The sequence below is a fragment of the Octodon degus genome, unplaced genomic scaffold, assembly GCF_000260255.1.
Source record: "Octodon degus isolate 3935 unplaced genomic scaffold, OctDeg1.0 scaffold00140, whole genome shotgun sequence".
Lineage (NCBI taxonomy): Eukaryota > Metazoa > Chordata > Mammalia > Rodentia > Octodontidae > Octodon > Octodon degus.
The window spans coordinates 1,849,210-1,861,810 of record NW_004524716.1 but is presented as its reverse complement, the minus strand read 5'-3'; the positions used below and the strand labels follow the sequence as shown (position 1 = coordinate 1,861,810).

The following is a 12,601-nucleotide window of genomic DNA, read 5'->3' as shown; positions in this document are numbered from 1 at the left end:
TAAAAACTTTGGGGTGGCCGGGGAGATGACTCAGTAAACTAAGCGCTTGCCTGGCAAGCACAAGGGCTTAAGTTCAATCCCTGGCTCCACCAAAATAAATAAATAAATAAATAAATAAATAAATAAATAAATACTTTGGTACAAAGTTCTGTGTAATACTGCTGATCCAGTTTTCGGTTCCTCCTCAGCATATATTTAGGAATCTGGATCTTTAAATCATGATAAGTTCATGCTTAATCTTATACGAAACCACCAAACCATTCTCTAAAGTGCTTATCCCATTTTGTGCTCCCATCAGAAATACATGGGGGCTCCAGTTATTCTCTACATTATCGGCACTTGGCATTGGCAATATTATTTATTTTAACCATTCAAATAAGTATGTAAGTAATGGTGTCTTGCTTTTTTGAATTTACATTTTCCAGGCTCTAATTTTGCTTCAGATTGTATAACTATTTCACCTCTTAAGCCTACATTTCCCTCATGTGTAGCAAAGTTGACCATGTTTCCATGTTTCTCATCCTTCTCTCTTCTTTGGAGAAGAGGCTGTTCAAGCCCTGCCATTTTTATTTTATTTTTTGTATTTTAGGGAAGGGTCCATAGGGTGTTCAGGGTCTTACTACTAGATCAGACTCGTAATGATCCTCCTGTTTACAGCCTCCCAAGAGCTGGGATTACAGGTGCGTGCCACCACGCCCAGTCTCAATTGCTGTCTCGGTGAGCCCTGGGGTGGGGCCAGCACGGCAGGCCCAGGGATTGAACTCCAGCCCCTGCACCTGCTTGCAGGCTCTTTAATCCACTAAGCTATTGGCCGACCCTAAAATCCTGCCATTTTTAATTGTGTTGCTTCTTTCCTTATTGTTGAGTTTAAGACTGCTTTTTATGTTTTGGAGATGAATCTTTCATATGTAGTTCTCAAATCTAGTCTCTTTTTTTTTTAGTAGCCACTGATATTTTATTTTGGGAATTTTCAAGGACACAACTGCAAAGACATTAAAATGTTAGAATAAGTGAAACTCAAACCTATTCTTAAGGTCTGTGTGGTCTCCTCATTCTTAGGACTGTATCTTTGGAAGAATGTGTTTTGATGAAGTTTTCTCTATCAATTGCTTTCCTTTTATGAATTATCTGTTTAATTTCATTTCTAAGAACGCTTTGCCTAACTCTAGGTCACAAAGATTTACTGTCTATTTTATAGTTTTATGCTTTTCATTAGATCTACGATCCATTCTGAGTTGATTTTTACATAACATGTGAGCTTCACAGCCCAGTTTACCTCTTTTCCTGGGGTGATCATGGTTAGACAATTGTCCCAATGCTATCAGTTGAAAATAAGCTCTTTTTTCCACTGAATTGTGTTTATACCTTGTCGAAGATCAAATGGTGCTGTTTGCAGGGATCCACTACTGGACTTTCTATTTTGGTCCACTGACCTCTCTTTTTATATCCTCACTCTGGGTCTCTTTTCTGTTGCTTGTTTTTCTTCTTTTGAGACAGGGTCTCACTATGCAGTTCAGGCTGGCTTTCAGCTCATTTTGTAGCCCAGGCTGGTTTTGAACTTGTAATGATCCTCCTGCCTCAGCCTCCCAAGTGCTGGGATTATAAGAATGAGCCACCTCTCCTGGCTAAACTGGGTCTCTTTCAACTAGAATTTTGTCATGAGGAATAGCAGACAGATCTGGGAGAGGGATTGTCCCCCATGAGTCTACGAACTAGTGATAATTAATTTTTCCAATTTGCAACCTCTTGCCAGCTCCTAACTCACCAGACCAGCAGCTGAGGTAAGAGATTAAGTTTCCAATTTGCATCACGGTATAACAAATTAATAAACTAAGTGTCCATGTCATTCAATGCCTTCCTCACTCTCAAGTTTTTCTGGTGGTGTAACTTAAAAATAGGCCAGTCTCCCAGGCCTGAGGTAGGGGGAAGGGGCTGTACCCCAACTTCACAGTTTCAGGTGAAAATACTTTTAAAAACTGGACAAGGAAATAGAAAATGCAAGTGCCTCTATTTGATTTGAAAATAAATTGTCACCCAAGCCAAAACAGAAGTTTAATTACCTTGACAACTAGTCTTTGTTAAAAATAATCTTCTGGGTCGCTTCTGGCCTGGGTACATTGAATGAAGAAGTCGCAGAATACTACTACACCTCATTGAGTATTTTTTTTTTTTTAACTTTCTGCAAAGCTTTATTCCAGAGGGGCTCGGTCCTTCTTGGCAGCTGCCTTCCTCATGGCAGCCAGCATATGGCTCAGCTCCTCACGCTTCCTCTTGGTGCTTTTCTTGATGAACTTGAGGGCGCGCTTGTACTCCGAGACCTTGAGCAGCTCCATGGCGCGCCGCTCGTAGGAGGCGAAGCCGCACACCTCCCGGATCATGTCCTGCATGAACTTGGTGTGTTTGGTGAGACGTCCGCGGCGGCGGCTGTGTCTTGGTTCGCTCACACATTCTTAGTCAGCTTGTGGCCCTTGTTGAGGCCCACGGCCATGGGATAGCGGAGGGCCATGGCTGCTCTTTTTCAGTGGTTGCTGTGGCGGAAGGCTGCATTGAGTACTGATGCAGACACACAGGGACAGGTGGAAACAGATGGATGCAAACAAGGGCCATTTCTTCTATATGACTTTTTGGTAAAGAATCCAGGTGACATGGCTGAGTAGCAAGCTGGGGTTGACAGCACTTGTTCCTTTCTGGTTTTTCCCATGCGTTGTATAAATGGTAGATCCGCTGGTGTTAAGTAATGGTCTGTTTCTTTGTTCAGGCCGATGCTGGGAGGCTGCTCCTCCTTCTGAGAGTATGAGGATAATGACTACAGCTAGGAAATCATGCGCATTTCTGTTGAAGTGGCCAGATGCAGCCGTGACTTCTGCAGGGTGAGATTTCGGCTTCTAGAACACACATGGCCTCTTCTCGTTAGTGGGTAGTTTTTCAGCATTCCTGACATATTTAGGCTGTGAATAGAGGTTTCTTGCAGGAGCAAACGCTTCTACCCTGTGGTGTTGCTCTTTCTAGGTTAAAGTTTGCTTTTTCAAGGGACGTGCTCCTTTCTGCTGTTGCTAATTCTATTTCCAGATGAGTCAGTGAGTGTTTACACGTTATTCAACTTTTACTGTCTTTATTTTGTCTTAGGCCAATAGGTAGGAAAGGATTAGACTTCAGAATGAGAAAAAGGGCCACCCTACATTATTCACTTGTTCATTCATTCATTCAGCACCTGTTACTTGTCAAATACTATTTCCAGGGGGCTGGTGAGATGGCTCAGTGGTCTAAAGCACCTACTTAGAACAAGCTTAGCAAAGCACAGGGACCGCGGTTCAATCCCCCAGCACCACAGGCCAGCCAGCCCCGCCCCCTGGTGGGCTGAGCTGGCCACACACACACACACACACACACACACACACATAAATAAATAAATTTTTAAAAAAATACTATTTCCAACAAGGTAAATATTGTCCCTCAAGAAGCTTGTGATATACCTGGAGTTCAGTGCAAGTAGACTAGTAAAATGTTGTGGTAAAACCTAGAGTACGAGTTCCACATATACTGTGTTTTTTAGTTACTCTTCTCATTGCTGAGACAAAATGCCTGATACCCAAAATGAAAGGAGGGAAGGTTTACTTTGGCTCACAGTTCGTAGAGGTTTCAGCCCACAATCGGCTGGCTCCAAGGCAGAGTGGTGTGGCAGAGGCGCATCACAGAGGAGAAATAGTTCATGGCAGGCAGAAGGCAGCAAAAGCAGGAAGCAGCAAGCAACTGCTGCGGCCCCCTTTCTGTCTCCTACATTCTCTCCAGGCTACACACCCTTAGCATGGGTAGCACGTACATCCACGATGGGTCTTCCTGTTGCCTCACCTGTCATCTACATTCTGCCAAACCAATCGGTGGACTGATTTCATAATCACACACCCTTGACCCCAGTATCACACGCTGTAGATGTAGCCATCTCTGAAAAAAACCCCACCTCTGTCTGCATGAGGCTTTGGGAGGACATCTAGACACAAGCCATAATCATAGTTTAGGAATGTCAAGTGGAGGTCTCTTCTCTGCCTTGAAGATTAGAGCAGTTGCTGAAGCAGGTGGCAGCTAAGATGCATCTTGGAGGAGCTGGCCCAGCAGCAGGGTACAAGGAGGGGAGGATGCTGAGCTGAGTGTTGCCTGGGTAAGGGCCCAAAGAGGACAGCAAGGGCTCCTGCAGCTACGGGCAACTATCTCAGAGATTGCAGGCACATAAAGCGCGGGGCAGGCTCTTATGGACAGTTCTGCTTTGTCTCATGAAACGAAAGACAAATAAGGAAATAAAAACCTGAACAACTTAGAATATCCAAGGTAGAACTTTTGTTCCTAAAACCATTGCAGGCTGTACTTCTTTTCCTAGTTCCCCTCTGTCCTGTAATCTTCCTGGGCCATGTAGGAATTTGAATTTGGGATCCTTAATATCTGAACCTAAGCAACAGACCAAGTTCTAGCATCTCCTTGGCCATTTCTGGTACAAAGGGAAAGAAGAGCAGCCTTTCAGTGGTGCTGTGGCAAGCAGCCCACGGAAAGACGCTGGCAAGCCAGTAAAACGGGAGGATTACACACATCCATTCAAAGAGGGTCTTTTCCCTCCATGAATAAAATAGATCAGGAAGCTGTGAATACTTACTGAGTCCTACCCTGTGCTGAGCGGTGTGCTTGCTAATGCCTTCATACCAGAACTTCCTATAGAAGAAGATGGTTATCTAAGTGGTCATGTAATGGCCACTTTAATTTAATTTATATTATAGAGTGATTTTATGAATCTTAGAATATCACTTCAATCAATGTTGAACACATTGAAATACATATTCCATGATACTTGTCGAGGGTCAGTTACGTGTGAGGTGCTGCGGTTTCGGGAGGGACACGGTTTCTGTCTCAAATTGTCACTCTTGTGGCTTTTGTTACAGTAATGATGATTACCTCTGTCTGGCTGTCTGAGCTGCCAGCTTTGAGTCACTCCCAGATTAGAGGAAATGTTTGAAGCGGTAAGTCAGAGTCAGGGTTTGTAATCCTGGTGAACTGTAAAAAACTTCTGTACTAAAATTGACACTGGTTCCTGTGGCATGCACCTGTGGTCCCTGTTGCTCAGAAGGAAGAGAAGCCAGGGAGGTCACATGAGTTCAGGAGTTTAAGACCAGCCCGGGTGATCCCGAGAGGACCTACCGTCCATGCCTACACACACCTTCTCTCAACATCTCCAAACAAAGTAGATTGATTTGGGTGACGTCAACCTTTCTCTTTAATGGCACAGAACAGTCAGCAAAAAATCCACTTCTGCTGGAGACCCAGGCAAGCCAAGGCTTCCCAGGACTTCTGGCACTGAGGGCTTAGAGTCAGTATAAAATTGTTAATATCTTGTTAAACTGAATTTAAAAGATAAGGTACTGGTCGTCATAACAGAAACTAACCCAAAGCTGGCTTTCAATTTTATACTTGATTTTGGTATTAGTTCACGACAAATGAGGGTCCTTATCTCCCAAGGAAGGAGAATCTGGGTTAATTTTGAATCCCACTCAGGGGCCTAGCACAGTACCTTGGGCACACTGTTACTCAGGAAATTGCTGTTGACCCAAGATTCAGCAACAGGAGATCTAGATCGGCGAAGAAGGCTTGTTTCCACAAACCTACCAACAGGCGCTGTAGTTGACAGAAACTGTGCTTGTGAGACTGCCCTGAATTGTTCAGCAAAAGTAAGGGCCTAGACCGTGTTCACGAAACACCAGATTTCCAGGATGTGGGCAGCTGCCCCGAACACACAGTTCCTTCTTCTCCCAGTTTGCTCAGGTGGCCCTCCAGCTCACGAGTGACAAGCGTCTCTTTCTCAGGGCAAGAGGCCATTTGAGACGTAACCATTTTGGTCACCTGGGACCCTGAAGCAACCAGAAAAGAAACAGAAATGCAAAAGTGGTGGAGGTTTGCACACGCAATGGCGGGAGCCTGGGGTGACCTTGGTTCTTGGGACAAATCTCCCAGAGGAAAGGGAACCCCAAGTTGATGGTTCCAGTAAGAGCAGAGGATCAGAGGTCAGGAGGATCAGAGGATCCAAGGGAGAGTAGGGTGGAGTGAGACTTCGAGGACCTGAAAGTTGGGCTTGAGATGGAGGGAGGGTTTTGAATGGCAGCCTTGGAAGGAAAGGCTCCAGGTGTGACAGTTGGGCAGGGCGATCAGTGAGGAGAGAAGCCAGTGGAATATCTGGGAGCTTCTGGGTTGTTTGATTCTGATTACACCCAGGGCGGCCTTGGAATACTTGGAAGCCTATCAGAGAAGCTGCAGCTCTGCAGGGTTCCTGTCAGACTATGCATTCAGAAGAAGGGATCTGGGGAGGCAGGATTATAAACCAGGACTAGGGAGGTGGGTGGAGCACCTGGCCTCCTCCGGGGAGCTCTGAAGCGGCTCACAGGGCAGAGTCTGGGAGGTTATGCAAATGTGAGGCCGCAGAAAGCCAGCGGAGGAGACGCTGAAGTTGCTGAGTCCTCAGAGGCGGGCTTAGAGGTAGGTTTGGGAAGCTCTGGCTGGCCGGGGAAGCATTACTCACCGTGAGGTGGCCTGTCGCTTCTTTAGATCATCTGATAGCAGGCTTTGAAGTCTAGCAGCCTTAGAGAAACCAAGCCGCTGTGATTTTCTCTTTTTTAAGTAGTAAAACTAGCCCTAGCTAGTCAGACTGGGAATCTACTAACTACCTGAGCTGTTTTCCAACACGCGATTTTCTGGCAAAACCAGATCTGAGTGTTTCCTCGGCTTTCAGGCAGTCTGTTTCTACTGATTTTATTTTCAATAGCAGCTTTCCAGGGGAAGGAGGGAAACTGCTCTCCGCATAAGTCCTCAGGCTCCCGCCCCGCCGTCCCTGGTGGCGTACCGTGTGTCAGCCTGCCTGTCGGTGCGTACGTGCGTGGCCACGACTGTGTGCGTGCTTTTCCAAACGCCAACCGCCCGGCCGCGACGTGATTGGCGAGTCCTGACCCCTCGTTTGTAGTAGGTCTCATTTGTTTATTGTAAAGAAGGTAAATCAGTCTGTGAGATTGCTTGGATTGGAGGGCAAGGGATATTTACTGTCAACAGGATGAGAATGATGATAAAGGAAGATTCTGAACTCCCAGGTATAAAAAGAAGATAAAAGGGAAGGAGACATCGACTACAGGGCTTTCTGCCTTGAACAGAATTTTTAAGTATTTGGGTGGGAAATACAATTTAGAAAATTGCCTTGTGGCCACAGAGGTAAGTAGGGTGTAATAAATAGATAAATATGAAGAAAATAGGTTGGATTCAAATTCAGTTTCATCAACTCTCATTTTTAGTGTTTTTTTTTTTAATTTTGTTTTGTTTTGTTTTGTTTTTTAATTTCTCAATAGATAACAGATGGATTCTCAACTGCAATTGGGAAATGAGACCTTGAGTGAAGACGCGAAAAGGCACGTTCCGGGCCGGCTCGCGCAGTTGCAGAGAAACTTCGTCCAGACGGTAGCGTTGCTGCGGAAGATGCCCGCGCGGGTCCTCCACTGCAGGAAACCCCGGGCAGCTGCTGCCCTGCTCGGCATCGACCGAGAGGCCGCGAAGTCCCTCACGGAGGAGGATGCAGAGGACTTCCTGCTAAGCAAAGTAAGCACGGGCTGGCCTTGCCCGCACAGCGCTCCATCCCCTCAGTCCTCCTCTTCCCGGGTGACAGTGTCGCCCCAGAAAGGGTGGCACTGCTTCCAGAGAGATGTATACCGCTTGGGAGCCAAAGACCACCTCCAAAGTGTCCGTGGGGCGGCTGTAATTCGTTCCTGTCTTTGTGGTCCTGATGCTCAGAGGCATGGCGGATATGAACCGCAGAACAGAACTCTGGCTCTGCGGCTCAGACTAGGTGGCCATGAGCAAGTCCCTTGGTCCTCCCGAGCCTCAACCTTCTTCTCCATAAATGGGACCGATAGGAACAGTGCCATAGTAAGATCACAGAAAAAAAAAAACAAAACATATATATATATATATATATATATATATATATTGATTAAGAACTAACTTAATTTTTCTGGATAGAGCCATAGGGTCTTTGAATATTAGAATTTCAAAGAACATTAGTTATTACCTAATTTAACCCCTTGCATTTACAGGTGAAGCTACAAAGGTACAGTGTTAATGTTTAATCTAAGCTAAGAGGTGGGCACAATCTCCAGGGATGCTCATTATCATAGTGATAAGGAAAGTGTATTTCTTAGGCAAAACCCTAAAAAAGACAAGGAAACCTATGAGGATAAAAAATTAAAGTGATTTCTTTTATTTCTCCTTCTAGGGGCCCTAATTGGAAGGTACTGTCTGACATCTTCCCAGGGGCCCCACAGTTTCTGTAAGAAAACAAATCTAAATTCTTTTAGCCTGGCATTTGAGCTCATTTTAACTGTCCTGTCCTTCCCTGAGCTTCCTCTGCATTTTCAGTCAGTTCTGAGTAGTGATTCCCATGTGGAATCACATGCTTGATTTGACCTACAGACCATGTTTCATGCTTGATTTGACCTACAGACCATGTTTCAACTTTTCCAAATTTTGAAAAACAAACATTTCAAAACAGATTTTGCATAGTAATCCAGATTTTGCCTTTTCTGGGGGAAAAAAGTAAGGACCAGGCAACCACACATCCAAAGCTGTTGCTTAGAACCTGTGGGCTGGAGCTAAGTGTCAGACTGCCCAGGTGTTCGCTGGTTCCCAAGGGGCTGGCCCTCGGGGCTCTGGCATTGCCCCGTTCCTGCGTGTCCCCTACTCTGTCCCTGTAGGGGCTGGGTGTCCCATGAGCACACTGGCCCGAGCAGGTCCCAGGCCCGAGCTCTCCACTCCACTTTTCTAGTTCACATACGTCCTTCAAACTCAGCTCAGAGTCTACCATCTGAAGAAAAGTTCCTCTGATACTCAGCACAAGATGTCGTTGGCCTCTTAAGAACTCCCATCATGATATTGTTTTGTGGGCAATCTATTGTGTACTGATCCCTGAAACTTTTTATATTAGTGTTTTGGTGGATGAGTTAAATACTAAGTTTCTAGAGGCAAGGATAATGTTTTTTTTTTTTTATATATATAATGTTTTGCATAGCTTGCTTCCCTTTAACCATTGCAGAATATGTCATACTTGTGGTGGTTAGAATATTTCATGGACGATAGGGTAGGAGTAGTGTGAAGGTGAGGCATGTGGTGTGCATATTACCTTCATTTTTATAAAAGAGGAAACAGGCTCCCAGAGACAGAATAACTTGTCCAAAGTCCCACAGCTATATAGTGAAGGTGCCGAGCTGTCATTGTTGTCCCTTTCCTCTAAAGGCCAGTGTCCTCTGTGGGACTCCTGTGACTCTCAACAGACACCCCTGAGTCCCCATTGGACACTGAACCTGTGCTGTGGTTTGTGGAGCTCCAGGCCTGCTCACTGAGAGGCAGATCTTGTGTTTGTCTCAAGGACAGCCGTGTCTCTCCTGCAGGTTTTGCACACAGCTCCAAAAGAAAAAAGAGGAGGCTCCCAGTGCAGATAGACACCTGCTTCCTGTCCCACCCAGGCTGCAACAGAGCACCGGGAGGAATGCTGGAGAAAAGAGGGGAGGCTCTGATGGGAGTAGTGTGTGGAAGACATTTCAGGGGCAAAATGGGGTGGGTGGGGTGTTAGCAAGAGAGAAGTACAGAATCTATTGAGCCCAAAGAGCCCCATTCAGAAATCTAGGCGATTTCCTTCTCAACCACCACCTTCTCTTTGGGGAGGCAGAACGCGCAGGGGTTGCAGATACAGGCTTCAGAATGATATTGCCGGGGTGCAAATCCTTGTCCTGTAATAACTCAACAATGCTGGGACCTTGAACTTCAATTTTCTGGGCTTCAGTTTCCTCATTATAAAATGGGAACCATCCCAGTGTGTGCCGTACAAGGTTACTGACACGCTCAAGGGAGCCTACTCCAGCGAAGTGCCCAGGCAGGACTCAGTCATCTCAGCCCCACGTTACTGCTGCTGTTACATTTCTGCTGCGAATACCCCGAGTGGCCCAAGCATCCAGCTCATAAAGAACTTAGTGGGCAAAGACAGGGAGAGACACGCTTCCTCTGCAGCTCTGTGCTTAAGTATCCATCTGTTTAAACTATTAGCCCCGCGAGGACAGCGAAAGTTCCTCCTGGTGCGTTTGTCATTGTTTCTCTGATTATGGAGTTTAACAGCAATTCTGGAATTAAATGCTTGGCTTCCTGTTGTGGGGAAGGAGGTTCTCAGCAATCTTTCCCGGCACAAGTCCTGGACGGGGTTCACGCTGCCCCGGCCCAGGCCCGTGTGATGTTCCTGGCACTCCGCTTGGCGCCCCACCACCTCCCTCAAGGAAGCATGTTCCAACACGAGTGAGTCAGAGTCGTGTTGCTACAGGGAACAGTCCTGAATTCCCAATAATTTATATGTGAAACAGTAAATTATTCCAGCACTTGAGCTATTAATAGCAACAAATGACTTGTGGGACAACAGTAGGCCAGAGGCTGGGGTTGAGAAGGAAGGGAGGGGAGCCGCAGAGGGCGTGTGGACGCAAGTGCAGGCAGGCAGACCTGAGCAGACGAGCGAAGCCCACGCAGGGCGGATGGCACTGTGGCTGACTTGCTGGGTCGGTGCAGCAGCGGGCTGGACAGGGTGAGCTAAGAGGGTTCAGCCTCGCGGGCCCCGTTGGTTTCATACCACTCGTTTTGCCTTTTCCTGTCACATCTGAAAGTGCAGTCTTTTAAGAAGAAAAATATGTATACTTTATTCATTTAATCAGCAGAAAGCGGGAGGAAAACCAGGTCAAGTTTGGGTTGAATGAGCTCGAGTTCATTTCTTAAACTATCTTTCCATTTAAAGTTTCTTTTTTTTTTAATGTATTTGGTACATGGTCTCACTACGCAGCTTGGACTCATGGTGATCCTCCTGTTTTCAGCCTCCCCAGCGCTGGGATCACAGGTGTGTGCCACCATGCCTGGTCTATGTGGCCAGTGTGGCAAGCGGTACTGGGGATCAAACCCTGGTCCCTATGTTTGCCTAAGCAGGCACTTAGTCTGCTGAGCTAGCTCACCAGCTCTTAAGGTTTCTTTTAAAAATCTTTTCTCTGAATTAAAATTGGTGATGGGATCACCTTAAGGTTGCCCCTGGCATCTTGCTTCCTGAAGTGTGAGAGGCAGTGGGCTCTGGGTTGGGCTTGGAGGGGTGTCTGGGGCCGAGCACCCCCTCTTTTACCAAGATCACTCCATGAGCTGCCTCTGGGCCTATGCTCTGCTTTTCCACACCCTAGAACAGCAGCTTCTTACTCTCTCTGGCCTGTGGTCAGAATAAGTGAAGGGCCATGGAAGGTGGGGCTCTTTGCTAGTATTTATTCTGTGAGGACGATGAGAGGTGCACAGGTGGGATGGAGCTTGGGGTCCCCAGCATAAAGCATTTCTGGGGTGGCTGATTGCTCAATGAGCCCATCAAGGCCACAGCCCATGGCAGGAATTGTGGTCAGAGATGGAGAGGAATAGGCCTGGCTGCACCTAGTGGAAAGGAGCCCGCAGCCTAGCTCAGGTGGGGATGGATTTGCCCAGGGCAGGTCTCTGCCTCGCCACCCACCTGGCCTCCCTCTGGTCCAGTCCTGGCATCACTGTGTCCACTGCTAGTGCACTAGTGGGATGCCAGCATGACTGGTGACATCGAAACAAATGGAGACTTTGGGCGCATTATGTTGTAAGCCTGGACTCCAAATAAAGGTTATTTTTTGGACTTAGGAAAAAAATGAAATGTAGGTGTTGCTTCCAGCATCTACGTTCTTACAGCACAGCAGAGCGGTAGAAGGAGGTGCTCAGGAACCTGGGAGGGGCAGGAGAATTCTCACACCAAGCCCACTCGTGACCCACAGCCTCATGGGCCTTCCTGCCGCCTGGCGGTCCTTCCTCTCATGCCTACCTAGTTCTTCCTTCCTAGCTTTTGTCACCTACCTGCTCTCCCCCCGCCCCCCCCACTCACCACAAAGAACGAATGCCAGGCAGGAAATCGCTCCGATTCCCGCCATCCCCTACCCTTTCCCTGACAGCTGCACACCATTTCCTTCTTTCCTTCCCAGACAGCGGCTGAATTGGGCTCTGAGGTTCTCGGATTTGCATGATTTCTTCCACGTGGGAAATTCCTACTCTGCTTTTGCCCTCTGCTGCCTTTTCCTCCTCCCCTGGCCTTTTTCGCTCAGTGTTTAAACATGCCCCACCTGTGTGTCATTCTAAACACAAGCACAAACAGCGTCGGTGCCCTCCTGCTTCCATTCATTCTGCTGGCTTTCCCCGTGGAACCTGCTTGGAGGCGTCGCTGACCTCTGTCCCTGTGCTGTCCCCCAGCCACTCTTCCTCTTCTTCTCCAAGCCCACCCCTCTGCCAGAAGAAGCAGTCCTACTCTTAGGGGCAAAGCTCTTGAGTTGCTTGCAGAGCCCTTGTCTCAATGGTCTTCTTTTGTTTTTGAGAACTCTCACTGTTAAATCTCCCACCTTACCAAAGCAGTCTGCTCCAACAATAACCTAGGAATAATTATGATTCTCTCTGTTCTTTTCTTTATCTCTAGATATCTACCATGTTCGCTTTCTGGAAAAGCCCTCATGTCTTTTTT

General features: G+C 47.0%; 1 protein-coding gene across 5 annotated transcripts in view; it reads left to right on the top strand.

The window, feature by feature from the left end:
• The first annotated feature begins 6,426 nt into the window (after positions 1-6,426).
• Mab21l3 (mab-21 like 3) overlaps positions 6,427-12,601 on the top strand; it is a 21,303-nt gene continuing 15,128 nt past the window's right edge. The window contains exons 1-3 of one of the 5 annotated variants that reach the window (XM_023701783.1): positions 6,494-6,510; positions 6,797-6,990; positions 7,368-7,614. In XM_023701783.1, coding sequence (XP_023557551.1) covers positions 7,375-7,614 — 240 coding nt within the window. In that variant the 5' untranslated portion in view covers positions 6,494-6,510; positions 6,797-6,990; positions 7,368-7,374. The other 4 variants (XM_023701782.1, XM_004641720.2, XM_023701785.1 and 1 more) reach the window with 4 other exon arrangements.